The sequence below is a fragment of the Perissodus microlepis genome, chromosome 10 (genome assembly GCF_051167445.1).
Source record: "Perissodus microlepis isolate ML-2025 ecotype Zambia chromosome 10, ASM5116744v1, whole genome shotgun sequence".
Classification (NCBI taxonomy): domain Eukaryota; kingdom Metazoa; phylum Chordata; class Actinopteri; order Cichliformes; family Cichlidae; genus Perissodus; species Perissodus microlepis.
In genome coordinates, this window is record NC_140470.1 from 7,879,417 (window position 1) to 7,903,992 (window position 24,576).

Genomic DNA, 24,576 nt, shown 5'->3' on the forward strand with positions numbered 1-24,576 from the left:
ACATGAATAATCTGTGGATTGTTTGTGCAGGTTTGTCCAACACCCCAAGAACTTTGGCCTGATTGCCTCCTATCTTGAAAGAAAGGTAAACTGCAGTTAAAGTGTTTGTCATAAGACTGCTTATTCTGATCTTTTGTAACAAATTTATGTGTTCATTTTAGTTCCTATTTTTGTAGGTCTGCAAATCAATCAAATTGTATATGTATGGCACTTTATATGCAGGTCAGTGTAGTTCAGAGTGCTTGAAAGATGATTTATAAGCCAATAATAAGTAATACAATAATACAAATAATACCCGGCAAAATAAAAGTATGGAGTGCTTTGACTGCTCTGGGAGATGGGCCCTGTGAAAGAATCAATACATTTACCAAAAACAAAAAAATTAGTAGATGCATGGAATAATAAATTAGAAAAAATAGAAATAATTAAAGCTGCAAGCAGCAATGAGAGGACCCTCCATTCTGGTGTACCTCCAAGCGTGATGTGGTCGAATTTTGCTGAACGCCCCCAGACTTTTTTGATCCTCTTGGCATGTTACACATGTGTACCAAATTTCATTCATGTAGCTCAAACCATGCGCTGGTTGTACTATCATAAGTGATGCCATTGAGTCATTTCCTGCTCTCTGTATGTGAATCCAATAAAATATGTACATTTTCACCAGACCTGACACATGTGCAAAATTTTATGATTTTTTTTTGCATTATAAAGCCTCAAAAAGGTGTTCAGAGACATAAAATAATAATAATAAACAGAACAGATACAATAGGGCCTTTTTGTGCTCAGGCCCTAAAAAGCAAATACAGTTGCATCACAAAATAGAATAAAATGATGAATAAAATGAAAAAGCTTCCATCAGCAAATAAAAACAAGTTGGTGTTAGAAAGTAAATAAAAAATAAATGAAGTGATGTCTATAAAGCAGACTTCTTTGTACACTTACAGTGGATATAAAAAGCATAACACATCCAGGATTTTTTATGTTAAAACAAATAAGACAACAATAAATTTCAAACCTTTTCCACCTTTAATATGCCCTACAATTTGTACAATTCAGCTGAAAAACAAACACATCTGTTAGGGAAAAAAATAGATAGTTGATAATAATAAACCAGGTTAAAGAACTGGAAATTCTTAAATTTGATATTCCTGTTTCAGTGTGTTGCTGATTGTGTCCTATACTACTACTTGACCAAAAAGAACAACAACTACAAGACACTGGTGAGGCGAAACTATGGAAGACGGAGGAGGAACCAGGTAAATCAAACACTTTTTAAAAATGTGATGTCGCTATTTTCACACTGGTACTGCAGCCCTAAATGTCTGATACACTGGGATCAGACATTAAAGAGTCTTAATGGTCTAACCAACCAAATCTCTGTGTAATGTGAGAGCAGCATAGGTGCAGTGAATTCAGTGGGCCACAGGGTGCTGTGCATCCTTTCTTCTGCATGCTGTACAGGGAGCACCCTCACTTAAACCAGACCTTTAAATAACACCCTCACTTAAATCAAACCAACCTGATTCACCCAAGATTTACAGAGTTCATGTGTTTTATTTATTTTCTTTTTACTAGTGTCAGTAACACGATGATGGATTTGTCTTTCACAGGCTTCTTTTATTAATAGGAAATTAGGTCAACTTTAGCAGTAAAACACCCTATAAGCACTGGAAATAACAAATTATACAGTATGTCACTTGGCCTTATATTAAAACCATTGTTATGGATGGGCACAGCGTTTGCATCTGGCCATGAAATGTCATTATTTCACAGTCTGCAGCACTGCCTTCGTCTTACTCTTACACACCTGTTTCATTTCTCATCAGACTGACAGCTGATAAATATACACATATGCTACATATATTACACAAGGACCACACCCCAGACTCTGCTTTGCTCGCAGTCTTCAAGGGCGAGAGAGAGCAACCTGAAAGCAGGGTGACATTTACTTAATAATAATAATAATAATGGATTGCATTCATATAGCGCTTTTCGGGGGGCCTCAAAACACTGTACAATTCCACTATTCATTCACTCTCACATTCACACACCGGTGGAGGCAAACTACAGTTGTAGCCACAGCTGCCGTGGGGCAGACTGACAGAGGCGAGGCTGCCATATCGCGCCATCGGCCCCTCTGGCCATCACCAGTAGGTGGTAGGTGAAGTGTCTTGCCCAAGGACACAACGACCGAGACTGTCCGACCCGGGGCTCGAACCGGCAACCTTCCGGTTACATGAAGAACTGCCAACTCTTTGAGCCACGATCGCCCACTTAAGCTACGAGTAGTGAGATTATTACAATATGGGTTCAGTTTGACACAAACACTATCTGCACACGATAAAATATGAATAACCTCTGAGTTACTGAAATATAAATTAAAGTGTGCAGTGAAGTTTGGACAGTGAAAAATGTCGTCCAGGATTGGGTAACCTGACACTGTTGGTCTGACTTAAGTTTCTTTCTTCTTAATTCTTAAAAGGCAACACTGTATAGATGAACAAGTTTATTAAAACGTCTCTTCATTTTTAATCTAGCCAGCAGTTTTGTTTTCTGGCATGGAATCAGCATCACGCAAAGCCATGAAGAGTGCTGCTTTGTTGAAAATTGTATTAATTATTTTAAAAGTGGAGCTACATTAATTTAATATTAATGTATTTTTTGAAAAGAAAATACTATATGTATTGTGGCAGTTACTTATTAAGTGCTGAATCTGCAATGCTAGAACACACAGAAAAGAAAAGTGAGTAAAAAAGGAGGTGTATGATTGAAAAGCTGTGCAGAAATACAGAACAGTGATTCAGAGACATGAAATAATTCCATATTTTTGTGAATAATTCAGAGTAAGCTGGAATTCTTTTGAGATGATGCTACTTTCATCTGCCGCATGGGTCTCTCAAAAGACTTACTTGTCCCGGCATCAAGCAAAGAGACAAAGCGGAGCCGCGTCTTCCTTTGAAGCCTCAGTGTGCGAGCACTGTCAGATATGGAATGTAAACTTTGTTGATGCTAAAAGGAAACCTTTAGAGAGACATACATATGATTGTTGTCTTGGCTGCATAATTTTAAGTGCAGCCATCTCCTAACTCTGATTAAAATCAGTGCCAAATGTCAGCCAACACATTCTGTTGGATTATTCTCCTCCCTGCTGGACTTTCCCCAGTTCACTATAGTCTGTGTACAGGACATTCTGTCTCTGTGGCGTACATCTACTGTGCAGTACAATGGGTTGGTTGTAGACTATTTCTCTACATAAGCAAAAAAGCTGCCAGCAGCTGAGAGAGAACTTGACTTTTCTGTGACACATGAGGCCAACTATGAGCAGAGAAATGTCTTTCTGTATCGCCAGTTTCTGAGCTTATGATTGGTTGGACTTGTTGAAACCACTTTTTGTTTAACTTGTGGACGCTGGTATGTGATGTGGTGGATTGTTGTACACCGTTTACATTAACCGTTTTACTTGCATGCATAATAAGCAAGTCGGCTCTGTTGCAGATGCTGATTGATGAAGATTCCGAACTGCTTTTCCAAACAGTGTAATGGATGTTAAAGAAGGCTGTATACAGTAAATGGCCCTTTCTTTGAAATGATTTTAAATTGTCAGAGTGATTATAGCTCTCAGAGTCTTCTTTCATACACAGATGAACTATAAAGGGTCCTTACCTGATTGATGAACATTGATTGATACTTAACTAGCCCAGGTCTACTTTTTTAGCTCACTAGAAAACATCAAAGTGTGATGTGAGCAATTTGTAATTTTTGTCACTTCGGAATGAAAATATTTAGTTCTTTTGTCACTTCTAAAGTAAAATCCCATCATCCTGTGATTCAGGGCAGTTCATTAAATAATTCAGTGTGTTGTTTTTTCCCCCATATACAATGGATTATTATTAATATTCGGAATAATGCACATCAGGACGTAGTGCACTTTTTAAGCTTTTTGTGCCTTAACAACTGCAGCTCAAGTGAGCAGAGTGAGTCATTAGAGTTGGAAGAAAAAGGACAAGAGTGAGCAAGAGTAAAGCAGTGGAATGTAGGGCGAGTGAGTGAAGCTGAGTGAAAAAAATCCTCAGTGAGACCGAGTCAGCGCTGGCAGCTTATCTGCTGTGTGCTGCTTTTTTTCTCTCTCTCTTTTTTTCTCCTCCTCGTTTTCCATTTCCTCTTTCTTCTGTTCTTCTGAGAGCGAGAGCGAGAGAAAGAGATATTCACCCCTCTCTGAGACGGCTGAGTTGGTACAGCCCGGCCATCTGACGGGCCCAAAAATCTCACTGTGCTGCTGTGAGTGCCAATCAAAGAGGAGTGCTCGGCAGGGATTACCTTGAGTGACCCTGCATAGATTAGTGTGTGCATGTGAGATGGACAATTCTTTGGGCGGCTTAAGCGGCCTGATGACACGCTTTCCCGGAATATGTGTGGTTGTGCCGTGGCCCGGCAGCCCTTCTAAGGAGCTCTACTATGGTGCTGTCCTCCCCCTCTACTGCTACCGTTACCACCGCTATGGAAGCACCGGAGGGTAAATTCTCATTCGCACCACTGGTAAGCTGTGGCTCTCAGCGAAGGAAAGGGATTTTTATGACCAGCAAATGAGCTTACAGGTATGTCACTAACTGTAAAACCAGAGTTTTTAGTTTTGAGTTGAAGCCAGTTTACTTCTGTTGCTTTAGTCTGGGAGTTGATTTCTTGATTCCTCTGTTGCCTGTTTCTTCGCCTGCCTATTGAAACGTATTAGGACCTCTGCTGCTATGTTGTTTTTTTTTCTTCTTTTTGAAAAAAATTCAAATCCATGATATGTGGTCATGCCTGTTTTGTATGTGCTTTGAGAAAATATTGGAAATTGCTTCAATGTCATGTTCATGCAGTGACATTAGCTACACGTTAACAGATTTGGCATATTTAAGCACATTTAATCCTCAAGTAGATACACGAGCAGATGACAAGTTGAATAAAAATATGAGATGTTGTAAGATGTCGGGCCACATCATTCTGCTTAAACGGCTTCAGCGAGCCTCGACTTTGACAATAATTAAATACGTTTCTGGAACTTTATTAAAACAATGTAACTATACCCTGACTGATCCTGGAGTTTTTGGCTGATTGCCAATACAAATGTTAGGGAGTAAATTCAGATATCAATATATCAGCTGATACTGAGTTTCCCACACTTAGACTTTACTTTGGCATAGTGCCCAACCAAATATACTCAGCATCGCATTTTAGCTTTGCGTTTTTTTTTAATCTGTGGACAATAATCTTACTTTTGTTTTGCTCATCTCGTGTTTTCCCACCAACAGGCCATCAGCCCTGTTTTTCAGATGCGGAGTCCTGCTTTGCTGTGGTAATTGGTTCATGAGCTGCTCCACAGTGTAGTTCAAAAAAAGTTAGCAACTTTGGTCTAATTTGGATTTCTGCGAGGAATCTCTGTAGAGCCTACAAAGTAACCTACGCAAGTGGCGAACGTCATTGCCAGCATTTCTGTTGTGCTGCTGCATTATGTGTTTATCACCATGTGGTCGTGTCCCGGTGTTAAATAAAGTGTCAGCCGATGGAAACAAATAAAATGCTGAGACTTTTTTCCCTCCTGGGTCTCCACTCTTTCTAGTGGTCAGGTTGTTTTGTTTAGTTGTTTTTCCCCAGAAGAAAACATATTTGTCTCTCAAGTTTTTTCACTTTTTTGTACATTACCTCACATAAGGCCAGATAATTTTTGTCACTTGTGAGTCCTTATACTGATGAAGTGATTATTATTCATTATTACTGGGATGATGGCTGTTAATCTCTTACTGATAAATCCCAAAACTGTGGTAAAAACATAGCTGGAAATGCACAGGAGGAATTGATGGTTCTCAAGAGGCCAATCACGGTTAGGGATGGGTATCGAAACCCGGTTCTTCTTGAAAACCGGTTCCCACTGTTTTGATTCCTTGGAGTTTTTGCCATTTTTGCAAACGATTCCCTTATCGATTCCAGTCGCCCCGAATGATGTCACCACGTTGCGGAGCGTCATTTACCTGGCAGGAAACACAGCACCTAAGCAGCTCAAACGCTCAAAAGTTTGGTTATACTTTACGAGAACGGATGACAACAGGGCAACTTGCAAAGTAGATATTTCATTTAAGGGAGGAAACACTACGAATATGCATTTGCTCACAAAACACGCGATAACCTTAAATGAATGTCGTGTTTTTAATTCCGCTCCGGACTCGTGAATCTCAACGCAGCAGCAGCGGTAATGTTTGCACGTCCTCTCCCGTTAATGCGGCAGGTAAATAATCAACTAACAGTGCATATTATGTTAGCGCGATCTGCCTTATTACAAAACCTGCCATTACTTTGTCTGTGTCTCTCATCATGGTCACCTAAATGCAATGCAGAGTCTGGCTGGCTCAGATGCTGGCAGTTCTCGCTGCAGTCTACCGGTAGCGTCTCTTTTCAGGCCAGGATAGACAAATGTCACTGAGCAGTGACTAAGTTTGTAGTAAAAGGCTTGCACCCATTTGCCACAGCAGATGCCCCCGATTTTCGGTAAGTGAATGTGTTTAATTGTAGGAAGGGACATTACTGGATATTCTTGTGTAATTGCTACAGAATAATTTATGTTATACTTTGTTATTGCTACAGAAGAATATTTATTTTATTATTTTACATTTACATTTTTTTTCCTGGGGACCCTGTGACACATGTGCTCTGTGTCTAGCTAAGAAATGTCACAGAAGGTATGAACTGAGGTTGCAGGTGGTACCATTCTACTTGTGCAAGGTGATTACTCTTTGACCTTCAGTTTGTTTTGCCACAGTATTCCTTAATAGCCTCTTTCTCAGTTTCCTGCCAGTTTTTGAAGCCATGAAATAGATTTTATTGGTTTATAGTTCTTCCCCACGCAGTGCTGGATAGTAACCATGGCAACTTTTTTTTCTTTTCTTTTTTTTGGGACAAGTTGCTACACTGTGCTTAGGAGAAACCATCAGGTGTGCATAGCATTTTCATAGAACTTGGAGTGGTTTGACAGTTTTTAATCTTTTTGGGTTCCTTTACCAGAATCCTTATAAAAATGTGTTTTCCTAGTATTTGTCTTATGTGTGATAGCAATAACTAATGAATATTAGGACTGTAGATGATACATAGTAATAATCTTTTTGTTTTTTTTAAATTTCCTATTCCCACAGTGGAATGGTTTGTAGAAAGAGTGAGAGATTCCTCGGGTGGCCTGAGTTCTGTGGTAGGAAAAAGAAGATTGACTTGTGGCTCTGTCATTTCCTAAATTAAATACAACTTGTGAATCAGCAAAAGACGGCAGAAATTAAAACTCTTAAAATATTCAAGACAGGTCAGGAAAGAGCTTCATTTAAAAACACTGAAGAGCCACAGAGCCACAGGGACTCGCTGACTTTGGGAGAACATCTGTGTAGAAGCTCTTTACGCAGTGTGGGAGAAGAGGCAGGAATGCCATGGCTCTATGGCCATCTCCAAAGCAAACACGAGCATTCCCTGACCAAACCAGAACAGCGCCTCACAGAAGGACATGCATGGGGAGAATAAACTGGGCTGCTGTCCTTTGCAAAGAAAGGTCTGTGAATTGGCAAAACTGACCAAAAAGCAAGCGTCTCATGCTACTGTAGATAGACAGTGAGTCAAGAGTTAAATCCAAGTGATAGGTTGTACTCTATCAATCCATCCATCCACTAGTAATCCCAGCTTCAGGCATGCAACACTTAAAGGCTGCATCATCATACTGCACGATCGATTCATTCATCTATTTTCTTAACTGCATATCCAACTTAGGGTCACAAGAGGCAAGTTTACACCCTGGACAGGTCATCAGTCAATTACACTATAGGCACTATATTATGCAATATTGTTACATGGATAGCATGGATTACATTGATTTTTTTTTTTTTTAAGTAGCTTGTGATCAACAGTTTTGACAGTTAAACAGCAAATTGCAACAACATCAACCATGAACCATCAAAGTTTCCAGTTATGTGGACAATTAATTTAAAGGAAGCTCTGTGCACAGACTAATAGAGTTTATGGGAAAACTTGAGGACAGCACCACGTGCAGTTTTCTCGCATACTGTTGATTTGATTTCTCCTGTGTGTGTCTGTGTGCGTGTGTCCATTATGATGTAAAAACTCTCCGATACACTATCAGACTGGCTAAAGCAGCCACTAGTTCTTCAAGTTGAACACAGACTATTGTTCTACAGGAGTCGAGGCTGACTCCATTAAACTATGTTACAGTTTTCTTATTGCTTTTTTTTGTGCTATGTAGATTTTACTGTATAACAAGACAGCCAGACTCCTTGTGTGCAGAGACATGTTTTTGTAAAATAGACAAGACAGCCACATCCTTTTTTTTCCCTTCTTCTTCTCCCCTAAGTGGTACCCGTGTCTTCATTTTATTTTCCTGCCCATATCTTTTGCCTTTACCATTGAGCGAAACACATTCCTTGGCCCCATCTGGTACCAGCATGGAATCTTTGGCTTGGCGTAGCCAGACTTGTTGCAGTGCAGCTCTTTCACTGAAACAGGCAGGAGAAAGCATTCTGTGGTGAACCACGCCAGCAATGATGATAAAGAATGCTGCTCTGTCCTCAATCACTCCATCTGGCTTGTGTTTTGTTTTTCTTTTTAATTCACATACAAATGATATTTTCACCCCATTCATATAGGTTTAATATTGAGTGAGTTAGTATTAAGTGAACTAATTTGCTTTGATGCAGTTTGTTTGTTTGTTTGCAGGACTACTCAAGCAGTCTCAAGCTGTTCTTGTTATCTGTTGGCAGTATGATATAAAGTTCATGAATAGTTAAGTGAGACACGAGAACTGGCCACACATCAGGGTTCTTCATTCTGTAATTAGGACAAACACATAAAAGAGAACACTGTCTGCAATGACGGTTGTTTATGCTGGATAATGAAGATACAGTATAGGGTCACATCTAAAGAAGAGCGTACAAAGCCTGTTAATCTTCTGCCATATTTTGAGTTTTGCTGTAATTTGTGCAGATGAAAAGTAAGAGTAATCAATGAGGGGCAACATTTGTTTTTATCGTTTTATTACTGAACATTTAACCTTACTGTTTAGGTTGTGCTGTATGATAGTGAAGCAGCATCAGACTGGCGGAAGGTAAAACAAGCCCTTTGAGGGGGGAGAAAGATAAAATGCTTTTGTAGTGGTTGGAACTGCTTGAAGTGTCTTACTGGGTAGATTTTTACATTTGAATTGAAGCATTGATAAGACTTTGCCCTGTATAATAGTCTCCCTCTTTGAGTTCTTGATTTATATCAATCTTGGAAGCCATCGGCTGGTCTGCTGACTTTCGTCTGTAGCCTCTGGGAGAGCGGCCAATTTTTTGGTTCTTCCAGTGTAGCCAACGGATATCCAGGCAAAAATTCCCATTCATATCCGCTGGTTGTTGTTTGTGAATGCAGATAATTTAAAATGGACAATCTACATTGCTAAGATGTAGGCCGATGGTTATCTGGTGCATTCTGGCAAATGCAATCCTGTTTTTTGTGCTCCGCATGGGCTGTTAAACTACATGGAAGCAAAGCCTACACAAACAGGGTGGTTCAGTGGCACCTTGACTACAAGCAGATTATAAACTGAAAGCTTGTACTACCAAAAATCAGGTAGTACATGTCAGATTCTGCATTTTCATATGAAGAATGCATTTTTAGAGATTATACTAAGTTTGAACAAATAAAATGTCTAATCCACACTGTACTTAATGCTACTTCTTAATGCTCAATATTTCTCCCATGTGCTCTTGTCTTCAGCAAATAACACGTCCCTCACAAGAAGACAAGTCAGACGAGAAGAACGAAGAGGACAAGTCTGAGAAGTCAGAGAAAAAAGAGGACGAGGAAAAGAAGGACGAGGAAGAGAAAGATGAAAAGGAGGATTCTAGGTGAGTTATGAATAGTTGTTTGTCCTCGTGTCACCATTAGGCCCTGCAGGTAAAAGTCCTGTTTGTTTGATGTCAGTGTTTGATCCATTCACTCTGTGAGAAAGGATGTCATGGTTACATATGCTGTATTATATTTCACTGCTTTCAGTTAGCTGTAGTTATTAGGAAAGAGTTCACTTTTGATACCCAGGGACCCTGTACACTTTTGTACTTTAAATTAAGGTGTATTGCAGTGTATATTAGTGGTTCTTGGCTAATAGACAGACAACTTGCTAACTTGTAAATTTGTCTGTCCAGATTGTCTACGCCCAATCTCTAATAAGGTGTGTGTATGTGTGTGTGTGTTCAGTCAGCGAGGAGAAAGAACAGGTTACCGTAAGAGAGCTTGTTATTGCGGAGCCAAAAGCGAATAGATATTTGCAGTACCAACAGCTAAAAGCTGTGTTTCCCTGTCCAAAACCACAGGGACATTGGCAAGGACAAAGAAAAGTGTGACGGTGGGGAAGACGACGACGGAAAGGAGCAAAACACGCCGCGTGGCAGGAAGACTGCCAACAGCCAGGGACGCCGTAAGGGAAGGATCACCACACGCTCCATGGCCAATGAGGCTGCATCTGTGGCAGCTGAGGAAGCACCTCCCCCTGCCCCCGAGCCTTCCTTGCCAGATCCACCACAGTTCCCTAAAACCGATCCAGCTCAGAAGGCCATGAAGGAGCCTGCAAAACCCCAGACTCCAGTAGCTTCCATGGATGCTGCTAAAGGTGAATACTCTCAGGATAGAGTCTGGGGTCTGGAGTCTTGTGAATTTTTGTGCACCACATTCAGTCGTATACTATTTAGGGAATGGGATTAAAATGTGAACAAAAGCAATTCAATACTATGAAAGTATACATAGTTGGAACATTTTAAACATGACCCACAGCAATCTGTCAGCGAAAGCAAACTGCACTTAATTTTTCTCTCGTCACTTCTTGTATTATGAGCTAACATGAATACCTATTAAAACAAGGTTGCAATAGAGACATAACACTCAAAGAGTGCTAAACTCATACTTGTACATGAAAGTTCTACATCCGAGAAGGTGTCATTTAAACTTCCAGAGGAAAAAACAATAATAATTCAAACTGACTGGCTAAATAAGTTCTTGTGGTCATTTAAAATGGCTGCCATGTGTCAGCTTCTAGAAAGACTTTGGTACACGATGTGTTAGAATATTGCTCTGTTGGATTTCTTCTCATTAAAAATGTATAGACTTTAAAGGTGGGAATAGTTTAAAAATGGAAAGTTGGCTCAGGTACTCATTGCCAGGTGTGTGCATTTCCCTCAGGAAGCTGTTTGCAGTCTGTCTCTCATCAGTGGACTGCTGTAGTTGTGTTCTTGTCATGGTACTCCTTTACACACTTTCAGTACTTGACGTCTGTCGCTCTGAGGGTGATAGCTCAGGTTACCAGTTACCCAGCTCCCTGTCTTCTAAGTTTCTCTTATAATTGAAGCACTCTTCTGCTACCCATGTTTAGTGCCATCTTCTGTCAGTACAGAACACAACGTCATGTGGTTGGTTGGTTGCGGCTAATAGACTTACAATAGTTTATGTTAGCTAACTAGTGACAGAATCGATAACTGAGGGGAAAATAAGGACACTAAAACTAAAGGTCAGTTTAGGGGGATCACTTTTGTGCTGCCCCTGGCTGCAACAATGAGTTTTATGTTTAGAAAAAGAGGATATACTGTCCATTTTCACTGTCTCCTTAGCAGTAAGTTGCTTTATGTTGTTTGGCTAGCTGAACTCAAATGGGAAAATCCATCTGCTAGCCGTAATGTTTGGATTCCTAAAGCACTTTATGAATGTGTGGAGGAGAACCTGTTGGAGTCACCAGACCGAAAAGCTGGAGTCCAACACTCCAGCCAACACAGCCGTATAATAACCTGACAAAGCAGATGTTTGCATGATGCGATCAGCGCTATTTTATGCAATAAAATATTCTCTCTTTTCCCAACACAACCAAACAGTTTACAAGATCAAAGGTTGCTACGAGCGTACACATGTAGTAACCTGTGATGTTGTAAACTGTTTGGTTTCTTACCGAAGACCATTGGAAATCTTGACATCCATCGGCATGTCCACTTACATTTGGGCTTCGCTTTTCCTTATTTCTAATATGAAGTAATGAAGTCAATGAGATAATGTGAAGAAAAAACAAAAGGTCTCCAAAAATTGTGGCATCTCTTCCTCAGAGCCTCCACTTTGTTTTTTGTTTGTTTTCTTTCTGTCTATCGCACACTTCGACCTAATTTTTCTGCTGATGGGATTCCTGATTGTGCTTTGGTAAGAAACTTAGTTATGTTTGTGGTGTGGTGTAGTTATGTATGTAGTAAACTGTTTGGCTGTGTTTGGGCAAAGAAAGATTATTTTATTACATAAAATATTGCAGATCACGTCAGCTGATTTCTCTGATTTATAGATTCTGTCACTAGTTAGACTTACATTAGTTTATGCTAGCTATTAGCCGCAACCAACCATCCAACCACAGGATGTCACGTTCCGTATTGACAGAAGATGGTGCTAAACATATTTTTAAAACTTGAACTTTAAGCACTTATTTCTTAAATCCAGCTTCACACACAAAGTGTTTTCTGTGTCAGTTTTTGAGAGCAGGGCTCCATGATGTAAATGAGCCTATATATATATATATATATATATATATATATATAAAAAATAGCATTTCATGTCCTCTTTAACCCTCTACAGTGTCCACCCATGCTTCAAACCCTCTCTATCCTGGTTTATGTAGGACTTGTCAAACCTAATCTCCTTTAATGACTACATTGTGGATTTTGAGTGGGACTGTTTACTTGCTCAGTAACCCCTGCAGCCATGATGTTTCTTAGAAGTACGTGGGCAAAAGGGTAGCTATCTGTCAGTGTTGCCTAGCTGAAATGGGGCCAAGCAGATTGAGGAAGCTGCTGATTCAGTGGGGGCTTGGATTCTCTTTTGGGGGCTGGTGTGTGTGTATATATATATATATGTCATTAGGCCACATGCTATGCTGTAGGCGGACACTCTGTTTTCATATCCGACTGATTAAGAGCCACTCTAGAGGGGCCTCCCCTGTAGTGGGGTGCATTTCGTCAGTGAAGAAGAAAGCTTAGTCTGGTAGACATTTGCTTAACTAAAAGTAAAACACAGTGTGGCAGGAGAAGTCTGAACAGTGAGAATTGATCTCGTCTTCAAGATTGGTGGGTTTGAAGGGGGCAGGCCACCTCTTAATGTCAAGGGTACATCTGCAGCTATATTTGTCCAAATGTTTACACAGTCTCAGTGGGTGCCATAGAGGAGAGTGGGCTAGAGTTCATTCAGCCCCCTCCACACTTACCGTGCTCTTCTGTGAATTTTGTTAGAGGCGGGGCAATGAACTGTGTAATCAAGCCAAGGCAAAGGGGAGGAGCGTGCATCTGTGCACGAGGGAGGGTTTTTGGGTTGGCTGTTCTGTCTATTTGTCTCCATCCAAGGCCATTTCCCAAAGAGGGAGGCATGGCTCTCAACTGTCTGGTGCTACATCAGCTGACCAAGGCCCTCCCCTCCCGGATTAGAGAGGAGCAGGGCTTGCTCAGGGCTGTGGAGAAGGAGAGAGAACGAGAAAGCAGGAGAAAATGAGAGGAGGAGAGTAAGCTAGAGCGAGAGTGTAAGTGAGGGAGCAGGTCTCGGCAGCCCCTGAATGTAAACAGATTATTAGATTAGCGGCCATGAGAAGGAGACGACTGAAGAAAGAACTGTCACTCTCTCACCGTCACCCTCCCTCCTTCACTTTCTATTGCTTTTTTTCCCTCTCTCCTTCTATCAGTGCTGATGGGGCTGTGTCTGTCTTTGTTATTTAGCTGGCGCTGGTGAAACCGGAGAAACTTCTCGCTGGACCGAGGAGGAGATGGAGGTTGCCAAAAAAGGTACTGCTTTAATGAACTACTCTTTCCTTTATGTCTTTGTCCTTCCTGTTATCACTGTGCGGCTGAGACGCCTCTGCTTCTTACGATTGTGTTTTTCCCTCCATCTCCCGCCTTTTTCCATTCGCTTTGATTATCTGATATTGCATTGCCCTGCCCGTTTCCTACATGCAAACAGGAATGACTGCGCACATGCATTCACACAAATAAAAACTATTCCTGGTGCTTTACTGGAAACTGTTGGAGAGCCTGTAGTCCCCCCCCGCCCTTTTAGCTGCATTGCTGACTTCTCAGAAGTGATCTATTAAGGCCATCCAAGAAGCAGCAGACCGTGACGGTTTCCTTCAAAGATCTCTATCTATTATTCAGGTTCAGACGCTTTTCAGATTCTCTAAAAAACAGAAAGAAAAAAAGTGAAAGTTACTTCAACAAGTCTTCGAAATATTCATTGGTCTAAGGTTAGACACTGCATGTCTTTAGTCAGCTCATGCCACACAAGTATGCCTACGCTTGCCCCTTTCTGCTTGGATTTGCTGGTGATAGGTTCTTATTCAGGGTAGATTGGCAGAGTAAACAAATGGATTCATGTTGAAAAATTAAGACTGTTGCGTGTTTCGATTTGCTCCACCTTTCCAAAAATACGAGTGGATATCATCTCCTCAGACAGGAAAGTCATATAACATAGCAGGTTCGGAAATCACCTTTATGCTGCCACATGTGGCTGATCAGGCAGGCCCAGTGAACAGTTTACCTCTGAGTAACTTGATTTGTTTATCTGAATAAGCCCTGGTGTTATTACAAGGCTGAGACATGCCAAGCTTGGTAGTCAAATCAGAACATCCCTTCAGATGAAGAAAGAATTTGGGTCATTGCAGTTCTTTATTGTTGTCTGGATGATTTCACACCTTTTACTAAAATGTGATATTAGTATAATTAGAATTTGGTATAATCACTTTCGTTTAAGCTGATGTAATACAGCTTATGTATTGTTGGTAGGCCATATACCCCTAGTTCCTCAGCGAAATCTGAGGTGTTAAAATCAGTCAGACCAGAGCAGCTACCACATTGAAGTTATAAAGCTCACAAAGGCCTTTTATTGCTAAGTGTATTACGGATATTTTGAATATATAACTGGATTGAATGTTGTCTTGGTAACACAAGAAACAGTGACACTTTCTTCAATTAGCTTTTAGAAGAAGTTCACTTGATTGTTTCCCAGTTTCTGCCTTCAGATTTAGTGTTGTGCTCACAGCACCATAACTTGATTTGTCAATGATTACTTTGAACGCGTGAGCCACTGATTGTAAATTAATCTCAAGACATATGCTGTGTGTGCACAGCATTGAGAAATACTATGAAACATCTGGCACAGTTGTGATTATGTGGAAGGAGTATTAGTTAAATATAGTACCAGAGCAGTTACAGCAGCACAGGAAAAATATGACCAGGGCTGTAACAATATTGGCTAATTAAGTTGTCATAGTGATCAAAGCAGATAAGCTAAGTGGTGATCGAATAGAGTGAGTTTACTGTATTCAAGTACATACCCCCCCCCTCCAAAAAAAAAAAAAAAGTAACTAAGACGAGAGCTGCTCTGATCAGTCCCAGTGCCCTCATTCCCTTCTTGAACTGGAACATTAATGAGGTTTTGTGTTTAGCTGTGCAGCGATTTGTCAAGCTGCCAGTATCCTTCATCTTAGTGGGATTGGGCGGGAGAGAGAGGTCACATGGGTTACAGGATTTAGAGAAGAGCTGCTCTAAAGGTAAATGGAAGTCTTCCAATTGACTGTAGGGTGAAAGAATAATTTCAAAGTTTAGTGGGACCATTAAAGCTGATTGTGTAATCAGTGCAGGATGGGGAAGACCAACAGCAAATCGCAGCATCGGGGATCCCAAGAGTGTAGTGTAATTTTTGTGGTGATGCTTTTATTTGTTAAAAGATATCGTTAAGATTTAATTGAGATCATCTTCCAGAGCCACATTGGAGGTTCTGACACAGCATGAGAACCATTACTGCATGTTCACGCTAAATAATGCTTTTAAAACTTGTCCTTTCTGCAGTGCCTTTTACATTACTGCAGCCAAACCTCGATTGAATACAGTGTCCATCGTGATTTTGTAAAGTCCTGTCTGGCATTAGTTTGTATTATTAAACATGAAATGCCTTGTTAATTTGTATTTTACCAAGTATTCAAGTTAGATTTTTGATTTTGCATCATCTCTCTCCGTCCTGCACCAGGGCTTGTTGAGCATGGGCGAAACTGGACAGCTATTGCCAAAATGGTGGGCACCAAAAGCGAGGCACAGTGCAAGAACTTCTATTTCAATTACAAGAGACGTCACAACTTGGACAACCTGTTGCAACAGCATAAGCAGGTAAGCTGATTGTAATCTGGATTCAGTTGCAGGCTGTCTTTAAGCTGTTGTAACTCTGTATGAATGAATGTATTTTATTAAATTAATTTTTTTGTTTACGTGTTTTTTGGTTCCCAGGATACACGAAAGGCTCGTGCTGATAGGTCTCAAGGTGAAGGTCTAGCCACGCAATCACCGGATGATGATGAGGACAATGCAGAGGACAGTGAAGGTCAGAGAGATGGATAACATAACACATAACAATCACACACATTCTTAAGAACTCTTTTTGGGTTGTAAAGACTGCACGTCTTCATCGTGTGATAGATTCTTGATTATGAGCTTTGAAGCGTAGTGCTTGATCTCAAATGTTAAGTAAAGAGTTTAGAAGAAATCTGTGAAGCTCGATCCAAACTTCTATTTGTCATTTAAGTGTTTCCTCTGGGTTGATGGCAGTGGGCTTGCTCTGTACTGACAGTAGTTTTAATAAGTGAGTGGAAAAGAGATCAAATGCAAAAAGGCAACGAGTAGAGGAAGAGATTAAAGATGTGAACTAATTCAGACTACATAGGTGCCTGTTGCATAACAGTTTGTAGCTTTGAAGACTGAAGAAAGCCCACTCTTTGAACACAAAGTGCTGGTCCCACTTGTTTGATCCAACAAGCAAACAAGCCTGCCTGTCTACCTGCCTCCCTCACTTCCAGAAATCCTTATCTCTGCTGGGTTTACATGGTGAAGGCATGAAGGCATTTTTTTCTTTTTCTTTTTTTAACAGCACAGTGTTTTTGATGTTTTTTTCTGCAAAAAAACAAACATCAAACCAAGTTTAAAAAATGGTTTACAGACGTGTATATAATTTAAACAAACTCTGCTTTACAAGATAACTGCGGCGACGTCACAATGTTGACTTTATCTACATCTGATGGAAATCAGATACTGCTGGTGATCTACACGTCACAGATCTCACTTTATAAAGTTACACATTAGGCCATCAGAGGCATTAATAAAACTCTCATAACTATAAACATCATGATTTACCATTTGGATATTTTGTAAAGCTGCTTCTTTGATTTTTGGTTTGATGCATTGAATGGATCTACAAATCTGGACTACCATCACCATGGTAACAGCTGCAGCTAGACAATATGCAAACCGAGACGGGCAGACAGGTTTTAAACATGTGGTTTCTGGATGTGAATTTATTTTTTATTTTTTATCACTTTAAGCTTTCTGTTTTGTTTGCAATACTGTACATCCGCATAGATTGCAGTTATCTAAACTTAGGTGTGAACTGAGCTTATGATTTCTTTTTATCTTTCAAGGTTGTGCTTGCGGTTGTGAGACCTTGAACATAGCACAGGCAAATATTATCAGCAATAAACAAAATATGGTGTTTTGCAATAAGTGGCAATCACATGTGTGCCTAAGCGTGAATGCATGTGAATACATTTCAAATGGGTAAAGTGAATGTTTAGGTCCTGTTGTAGATTTTCTGTCTGGGGTTTCATGCTATGTGAGTTTGATATAAATACCCCATTCTTTCTTGACTTAATACATGGAGGCTGTATTATGGCTGACGTTTTAATGGTTTCATGGAATATTCATTGAATTGTATTATTTCCACGATCCAATTGCGTCTTCTTTATATGATTAATCTTAGAGTATCTGCTCTTGTTTTGATTTATGTCAGGATGTCTATATTTATTTTCATTGTTAGAAGGAGTTTAGAAAAGTCCTGTGAGTTTTAGTAACTTCATTAATTGTTTGTCATGTATTAATTTGTCCTTGGGTGCTTCCTTAGGAGGTGACAACAGCTCTGATACAGAGAGCGCCCCTTCCCCCTCTCAGGCTGACTCCTCAAAGTCCGGTGACTCCAAGAGGGCAGACGGCGCTGCAGGAGATACTCAGTGTGCTGACCAGGACAAAGGCCAGACTAGCAATGGGAAGGCTCCAGAGCCTCCATGCGAATTCACAGTGAAACAAGAGAAAATCCCAGAGGGCGAGGTGGGATCTCAGGAGGAAAAAGCCAGGGTGACTTCCTTTGCAGGCTCAGTACATCCTAAAACGGAACCTCTGGATGTGGTTATGAATCCCGAAGAGGTTAAAGTGAAGATGGAGCCCGGTATCAAGGAGAAAGGCGAAAAGGGAGATCATGGCGAAAGGCTCCACTCAGATAATGACTCCAGCGCCACCTGCAGTGCTGATGAGGATGTTGAAGCAGAGCCTGAAAGGCAGAGGTGAATTTTCATAGCAAATTTCATAGCATAAGCTCCCTGTTCACGCGTTCATGTTGTGTGTGAATAACTGCATTTTCCAAAAAGAATGCTGTCAAATTATTTTAAACGTCTATATTTTGTCTCACGCAGCAGAATATTCTCCATGGAAAAGCCTTCGTTGCTTAACCCTCCAGGCTCGGTGTTGGTGCCTTCACCTAAGCAAACCCAGCTCAACATCGATCAGCTGCATCAGCGGGCAGCTTCAATACCACCCATGGTTGGTAACTTTTTCAGAAGGATCATTCTCAGACAAAAAAAAAAACTACAACAAAAAAACTACAGGCCTTTATAGTGTAAGCACTATGTAATACATGGCAAACAGTTCCACTGTGTGTGGATACATTTTTTCTATTAAGGTTTTTATTGAATGAAAAAAACAATATTTGTATGTTTATTAAACGTGTTCTGGAATTGCTTCCCTGCAGTGCTTCATTATCTCACTTAGTTCATATCTGGCTTCCGGACTCATGGACTTCTCCCCCTTCTTAATACTTTAGGTGCCTGGTCCATTTGGCACTGGTGGCGTGCCCATCAGTGGTTACGCCATGTTGCAACACCAGATCAAAGCAGTGCATGAGTCAGCGCACCAGGAAGAGAAGCAAAGGCAGGACCATGGTAAGAAAGTAAAACTATCCTCGTTCAACGCTCACATTTCCTGTTGCCTTCTCAGTGCTCTATCCTCATTGTTCTCTGCTGCTGCTGCTAACAGTGAACTATTTATAGCCTATATTTTAGGACCCATTCATTTTTATGTAGTTTCATAAAAATGTTTTTATGAAACTACATGTTTTAGGGTGCTCTGGTCTGTCGTAATGTTCTTCAGCCTGAGCCAAGATTTAAAAAAAAAAAAAAAAAAATCCTTCTGCGTTTAGTACTATATGAACAGAAGTCTTGATTTACACTTCTCTTGAAATACCTTATGAAGAGGGGGATTTGGGGTTTGTGTTTTTTGATGCCATGTGACTAGAGGCTGTCAGAGGTCACTTCTGCCTGACCGTCGATTTAGTTCACCCATGCACCTTCTGAAGGGAGAGCAGTGAAGCCAATGGGCAGACTGTATTACAGCTTGATTTTGCAAAGCTTTTAGCACCTTTTAGCGTGAGTGCCATGAAGAGGAGAGCAGCTGTCAGTAAACGACTGAGCTTTGAAACCACAGTATTTATTACACATAGTAGGTTTTAGCGGGTACGTGTCCAGGTGGCGGTGTGGCTGTCAAAAATGTGCATCCATTCTGGGTCAGCTCCGTGCACACTGGGATTGGGTTTTTCTTTTAATAGTGGTTATCTTCCCTTTGTCCTTATGCCTGTACGCTGCAGGTAAACCCTTACCGTACATGCCTTATGACATGATGCTGGCTGTGGACCAGGAGACCCACTCCGGTCAGCCAGGCTCTCCTTACAGACTCTCCCCCAGGGAGTTAAGAAAGGCCTCACCTGACCCCAACGCCCCCAATGTCTCCTGCTACAGTGTGCCACCAGGTAAAAGCACACATTTTCACCTCCTCCTCCCAACCCTTTTTGCCTCCTCCCATGACCCTGCTGATACAGGCAGGCCTTGTTTGACACCCCTTTTCTATTTGTGTTATAGATTTTTTTTTGACTCCACTGGTAGTGGAATATGACATTGTCTTCAAAAATGTGCATACATACTAACTGAAATAGTTAAAAGAATGAGGTCAGTATATGAGGCAACAGGTTAATTTCAGACACCCCCCCCCCCCCCCCCCCCAAGACCCTGCATGAGGTAAATGAGTATTCTGAATTGTGAATCATACTCTATACTAGAGTCCAAGAGTAAAAACGTGGAGCTAGCAGTGCGCATGGTAGGTCCAATTTAAATTTGGAGTGGAGATGAGGACTGCTGTGGAGCTCTTATTCCTGTCATGGGATGTGACAATGTTAGCACTTGTGTATTATTCAAGATGTATCTTCCCAAGTCCAAAGGTATATGTGTACACATTAGCATTTAGCAATGTACAGGAAGTGTGCAATCAGTGTTAAGGTGAAATGAAGAAACCTCTGCCCAGATATGACCATCCATTGCTTTTGCTAATATCTATATCCTGCATATCTGAAGTTCTCTATGTCACGTTTCTTTTTTTTTTTAGACTCTGTTATAAAGTCATCCTCTCTGCTTGTAACGTTTTATAACCAGTTGGATTATAATTTGCTTATTTGTGAATGGATCAGACAGAGGTAACACTTCTTTGGCTCCATTTGTTGTGTCTCAGAAAATGAGCCCACTTCCAGTGATAGTTGCCCTCCGATCTCCGTGACATTTTGTGTATTTGCTTTACATAAGTGAGCACATTAAACCATATTTACAGGTTTCTTTATAATAATTTCATAAATGATATCATTTTAACTATCGGTGATTTTCATTAACCAACGGTAAAACCAAATAAATGACCTAAACATGTCCTGTCCACTCTGATGTTCTGTTAGACTGCTGTCATCAAAGAGCATTTCTGCTGTATCGCCCTTGTAGGTGTGCTACATGTCCAGTTAGAATATGGTTATAGTGAATTATGAATCCTGAAATTGAATATCACTGCAAACTGAAGGCCATACACCGTCTGTTTGTTGATGATGATTAACAGATTCACATTTTAATGATGTTGTGACAGCAAATCAAAGCCAGATAAGGGGATTATCCTGGATTTACTACATGCAGATTGACTGTCAGATATTTGCCAGAACTTTATAGAGCTGGGAAGAGGTGCTATGTTTTACTTCCTCATTTCCCACGTGTGGGACTAATAAAGGTTATCTTATCTTATTTTCCATCTTATAGGATGCATACAAAAACTAATCTGAAAATTCTGCTGTTGCTTTTTTCCCCCCCTTGTTTGACATTTGGGGCAAGGATAAAATCATGTCCATCCGAATTAAGTTGTTGTTCCTGAACTTCCTGAGCATGAATGTTAATGCCTGACACACAGTCCCTTCTCTGCAACAGAGGCTTATAAATTCGTCATAGAGTGGCTTGTTTTCTTATCTGTCCCTGCATGAGCCAGCAGCAGGATGACGCCCGTGCCCGCTGGAGGAACTCTCGCTGCCATTTGCATTTTTGATAGAGTGCAGAGTGCATGCTGCTCTCCCTGCAGGGAGGTTACTCCCGGTCTGTGTGGGTGCATGTTTGAGGTGTGTTATGATTCATTTTGTCTATTCAGCTGTCCCAGGAGACAGTCAAGCAGACAGCGGGCATGGGCCAAAGATACCACAGGCTGAAGACAGGCTGTTAAATGAGGTCTTCTCTGCTTACTTCGCCACTCAGTGGAGCATTGTCAGAACAAAGCTTAATATTTTATCATGAAGTATTTAATTTGGAATAAAGCTTAAAAAAAAACAGTATGTTGGGTGCACTGGTTTGCTTTTTTGATGTTATACCCAGCTGTTTTAATCGGTTATCTTATTTCCTTTTCTGTATTTCCACCAGTCCTTCACCCTGCAACTACCCAGCTGGTCCAGAATATACCAGATGGAGGCCGCATGACGTTCAGAACCATTCGACCTCCCAACATTCCCTCTCCTCCTCCACTCATTCCAACTACCAAGCCCACAGACAAGCCTTCCTTCATCCAAGGAGGCTCCATCTCCCAGGTGAGGCACCTGGGGTATGATGTTTGTGCTTTACCAGTAGACTAGCTCTTCTCTTACACCACTGGGGAGAAATCAGATTCTTTAATAATTTATGTGAGCTCTGATGTAAGATTAACATATGTAGGTTTTATAAATCTTTTTGTCCATGACAGGATCAACACTTTAATTTTCAAGCTATTACTATATTTATCTACTACACTGTTGATGGTAGAATAGGACAGTTGATCCCATCTTAATAAAATGAACTGCTTTATTGTTTCTGTGTACCCAGTGAGCTGACTTTGAAATATGTTCTGTGATTTAATTTCCAGGGAACTCCTGGCACATACCTGCCATCCCACGCTATCTATGGGCCAGAGGGAACTAAGAGCAGTGTGGGCTCCATCTCTCTGGGTCTGCCGCGGCAGCAGGATCTTAACAAGCCTGGTAGGATAACAGGCTTCATGTGACTAAGCTGTTTATCACTTCTTCTGTTCATATAGAGCTGGCAACATTGGAAAACCAAGCATGGCATGAAAATGAATGCTTTGCTTTCAGTGTCAGAAAGCAAAACATCCAGATCAAAGGACGTTGCTCTTTAGAAATTCTGTCACAGTTGACATCTGAGGCATCGCACCTACTTTATGGCATGGTCTGTCTGTTTTACTATTGTACCACACAGAATTCTGCAAATAGAGAACTGGAGTTCCTGTTAGTAGAAAACTTTCTCAAGCCTTATAGTCTAGTTATATTTTGTTTCTCTCTGTAACTCTTTAGGAGCTGCAGTTCCATCCATACAGGATTGTAGAGGCAACCCAGCAAAGGCTGGCGAAGGTCTGCCTTTCAGAGGCTCTATCACTCAGGTAATGAATGGATGATTTGAGGCTTTGTTTTTTTGTTTTTACACTTCATGGGTTTTTTTTTTGTATTTATAGAACATTTCTTTGCTCTCCCCTTAAACAGGGCACGCCAGCTCTGGCCCAGTCGAGCATTGCTGCTGACCTTCTGAAGGGCACCATCACAAGGCTTGCCACAGAAGACCCAAGCAGCCCAGACAAAGCTAGGGGGGAGCAGCTGGCTAAAGGTCACGTCATCTATGAAGGCAAAAGTGGGCATATCGTGTCCTATGATAGTTGTAAGTGCCTTTTATTGTCGATATTGCAAATAGCAATTTTTCTTTGTTTGGCACACACATGTTATTATATGTTTTATTGTCCAGTAGCCATCAAGAACCCCAGGGAAAACACCCGCAGCCCCCGAACAAGTCATGAGCTGAAACGCACCTTCAACATGATGGAGGAACCCATGGGCCGAGGACACACGGGCAGAGAAGGAGCCCCGTTGGAGGGTACTGCTTGTGTGTCACTGAATATACACACTGTCCTTGTTTGTCTTTTCTGTGTCAGGGGCTCACGGTGCCTGTTTCTGTTTTTTCCCCCTCAGGGTTAATTAGCAGAGCTTTGCCCAGAGAAAGCATTCATGGAGAATCTAAGGAAAGACCGGTGATCACTGGATCCATAATGCAAGGTAGCTTACTGTAAAGTTGATGCATCACTCAAAGTCACATGAAAGAATAAGCAAACCTGAAATAACTTCAAATCTTTCCAGGGACACCAAGAACTGCCGCAGAGACTTATGACGATACTATGAAATATGGAAAACAGTTAAAGCAGGAGAGCCCGCCTGCCCGCTCCTTCGAAGGGGGTATTGGCAAGGGCAAGCCCTATGAGGGCGTCAATACGATTAAAGAGATGGGTCGTTCTATTCATGAAATCCCACGACAAGATTCTGGACAGGATATGTGCAAGACTCCTGATTTGCCAGACAGAAGGGTTTTGGAGGGCTCCATGTCACAGGTCAGACAGAGCTGTGATTCCAGCCATTCTTAAACAATTTACTTTAATGTTTTTGAAATTGAATATATGAACTCCACAAAAATACAAAACTGATTTTTATGATGAATTGATAACTAAACTGTTGTTTTTAAAACCCTTTACCAGATTCACAATCTGAACCAGCCCACCATCAAACACAATGTCAAGTCCCTGATCCCCAGTCCCACTAAGCTGCCACACAACATGCCCCAACTGGAGGCCATGGAACGAACCAAATACGACGAGGGTAAGGGAGTACGGCACACCTCTGTGGTCAACTCCACCACCTCTGTTCTACGCTCCACACACCAGGAGGCCAGCAAATCCCAGCTTAGCCCAGGCTTGTATGAGGACGCCAATGCTCGCAGGACCCCTGTTAGTTACAGTACCAACCCCATGTCTAGAGGATCACCTATGCTGGGACGAGCTTCAGAGGGTATATTCCATAATCATTTTATTCACAGTAGAACATCAGGTTCTCAGTTATTTATTAATAAACATTATAACTCTTACAATTATGGAGTTGGATAGAATTGAAGTAGACATTTATCTTTCCCTTACCAGATGATCTTATTTTGTCGAAAAACTATAGTAGTAATTAATACAATGTGCACCCAGTGCTGAGGGCACTGGATAAGCT

At 41.0% G+C, this 24,576-nt stretch overlaps 1 protein-coding gene across 7 annotated transcripts in view; it reads left to right on the forward strand.

Annotated features, from left to right (window-relative positions):
• ncor1 (nuclear receptor corepressor 1) overlaps positions 1-24,576 on the forward strand; it is a 68,204-nt gene that overhangs the window by 33,717 nt on the left and 9,911 nt on the right. For 3 of the 7 annotated variants that reach the window (XM_084941719.1, XM_084941722.1, XM_084941723.1), the window contains exons 13-31: positions 31-85; positions 1,158-1,256; positions 9,781-9,911; positions 10,377-10,672; positions 13,788-13,853; positions 16,090-16,226; positions 16,344-16,437; positions 18,007-18,442; positions 18,572-18,698; positions 18,979-19,096; positions 19,798-19,959; positions 21,920-22,083; positions 22,395-22,509; positions 22,840-22,925; positions 23,026-23,197; positions 23,282-23,410; positions 23,506-23,589; positions 23,671-23,918; positions 24,063-24,372. In XM_084941719.1, the coding sequence (XP_084797845.1) occupies positions 31-85; positions 1,158-1,256; positions 9,781-9,911; positions 10,377-10,672; positions 13,788-13,853; positions 16,090-16,226; positions 16,344-16,437; positions 18,007-18,442; positions 18,572-18,698; positions 18,979-19,096; positions 19,798-19,959; positions 21,920-22,083; positions 22,395-22,509; positions 22,840-22,925; positions 23,026-23,197; positions 23,282-23,410; positions 23,506-23,589; positions 23,671-23,918; positions 24,063-24,372 (3,029 nt within the window). The remainder of the gene's footprint in view (positions 1-30; positions 86-1,157; positions 1,257-9,780; positions 9,912-10,376; positions 10,673-13,787; positions 13,854-16,089; positions 16,227-16,343; positions 16,438-18,006; positions 18,443-18,571; positions 18,699-18,978; positions 19,097-19,797; positions 19,960-21,919; positions 22,084-22,394; positions 22,510-22,839; positions 22,926-23,025; positions 23,198-23,281; positions 23,411-23,505; positions 23,590-23,670; positions 23,919-24,062; positions 24,373-24,576) is intronic. The other 4 variants (XM_084941725.1, XM_084941721.1, XM_084941720.1 and 1 more) reach the window with 4 other exon arrangements.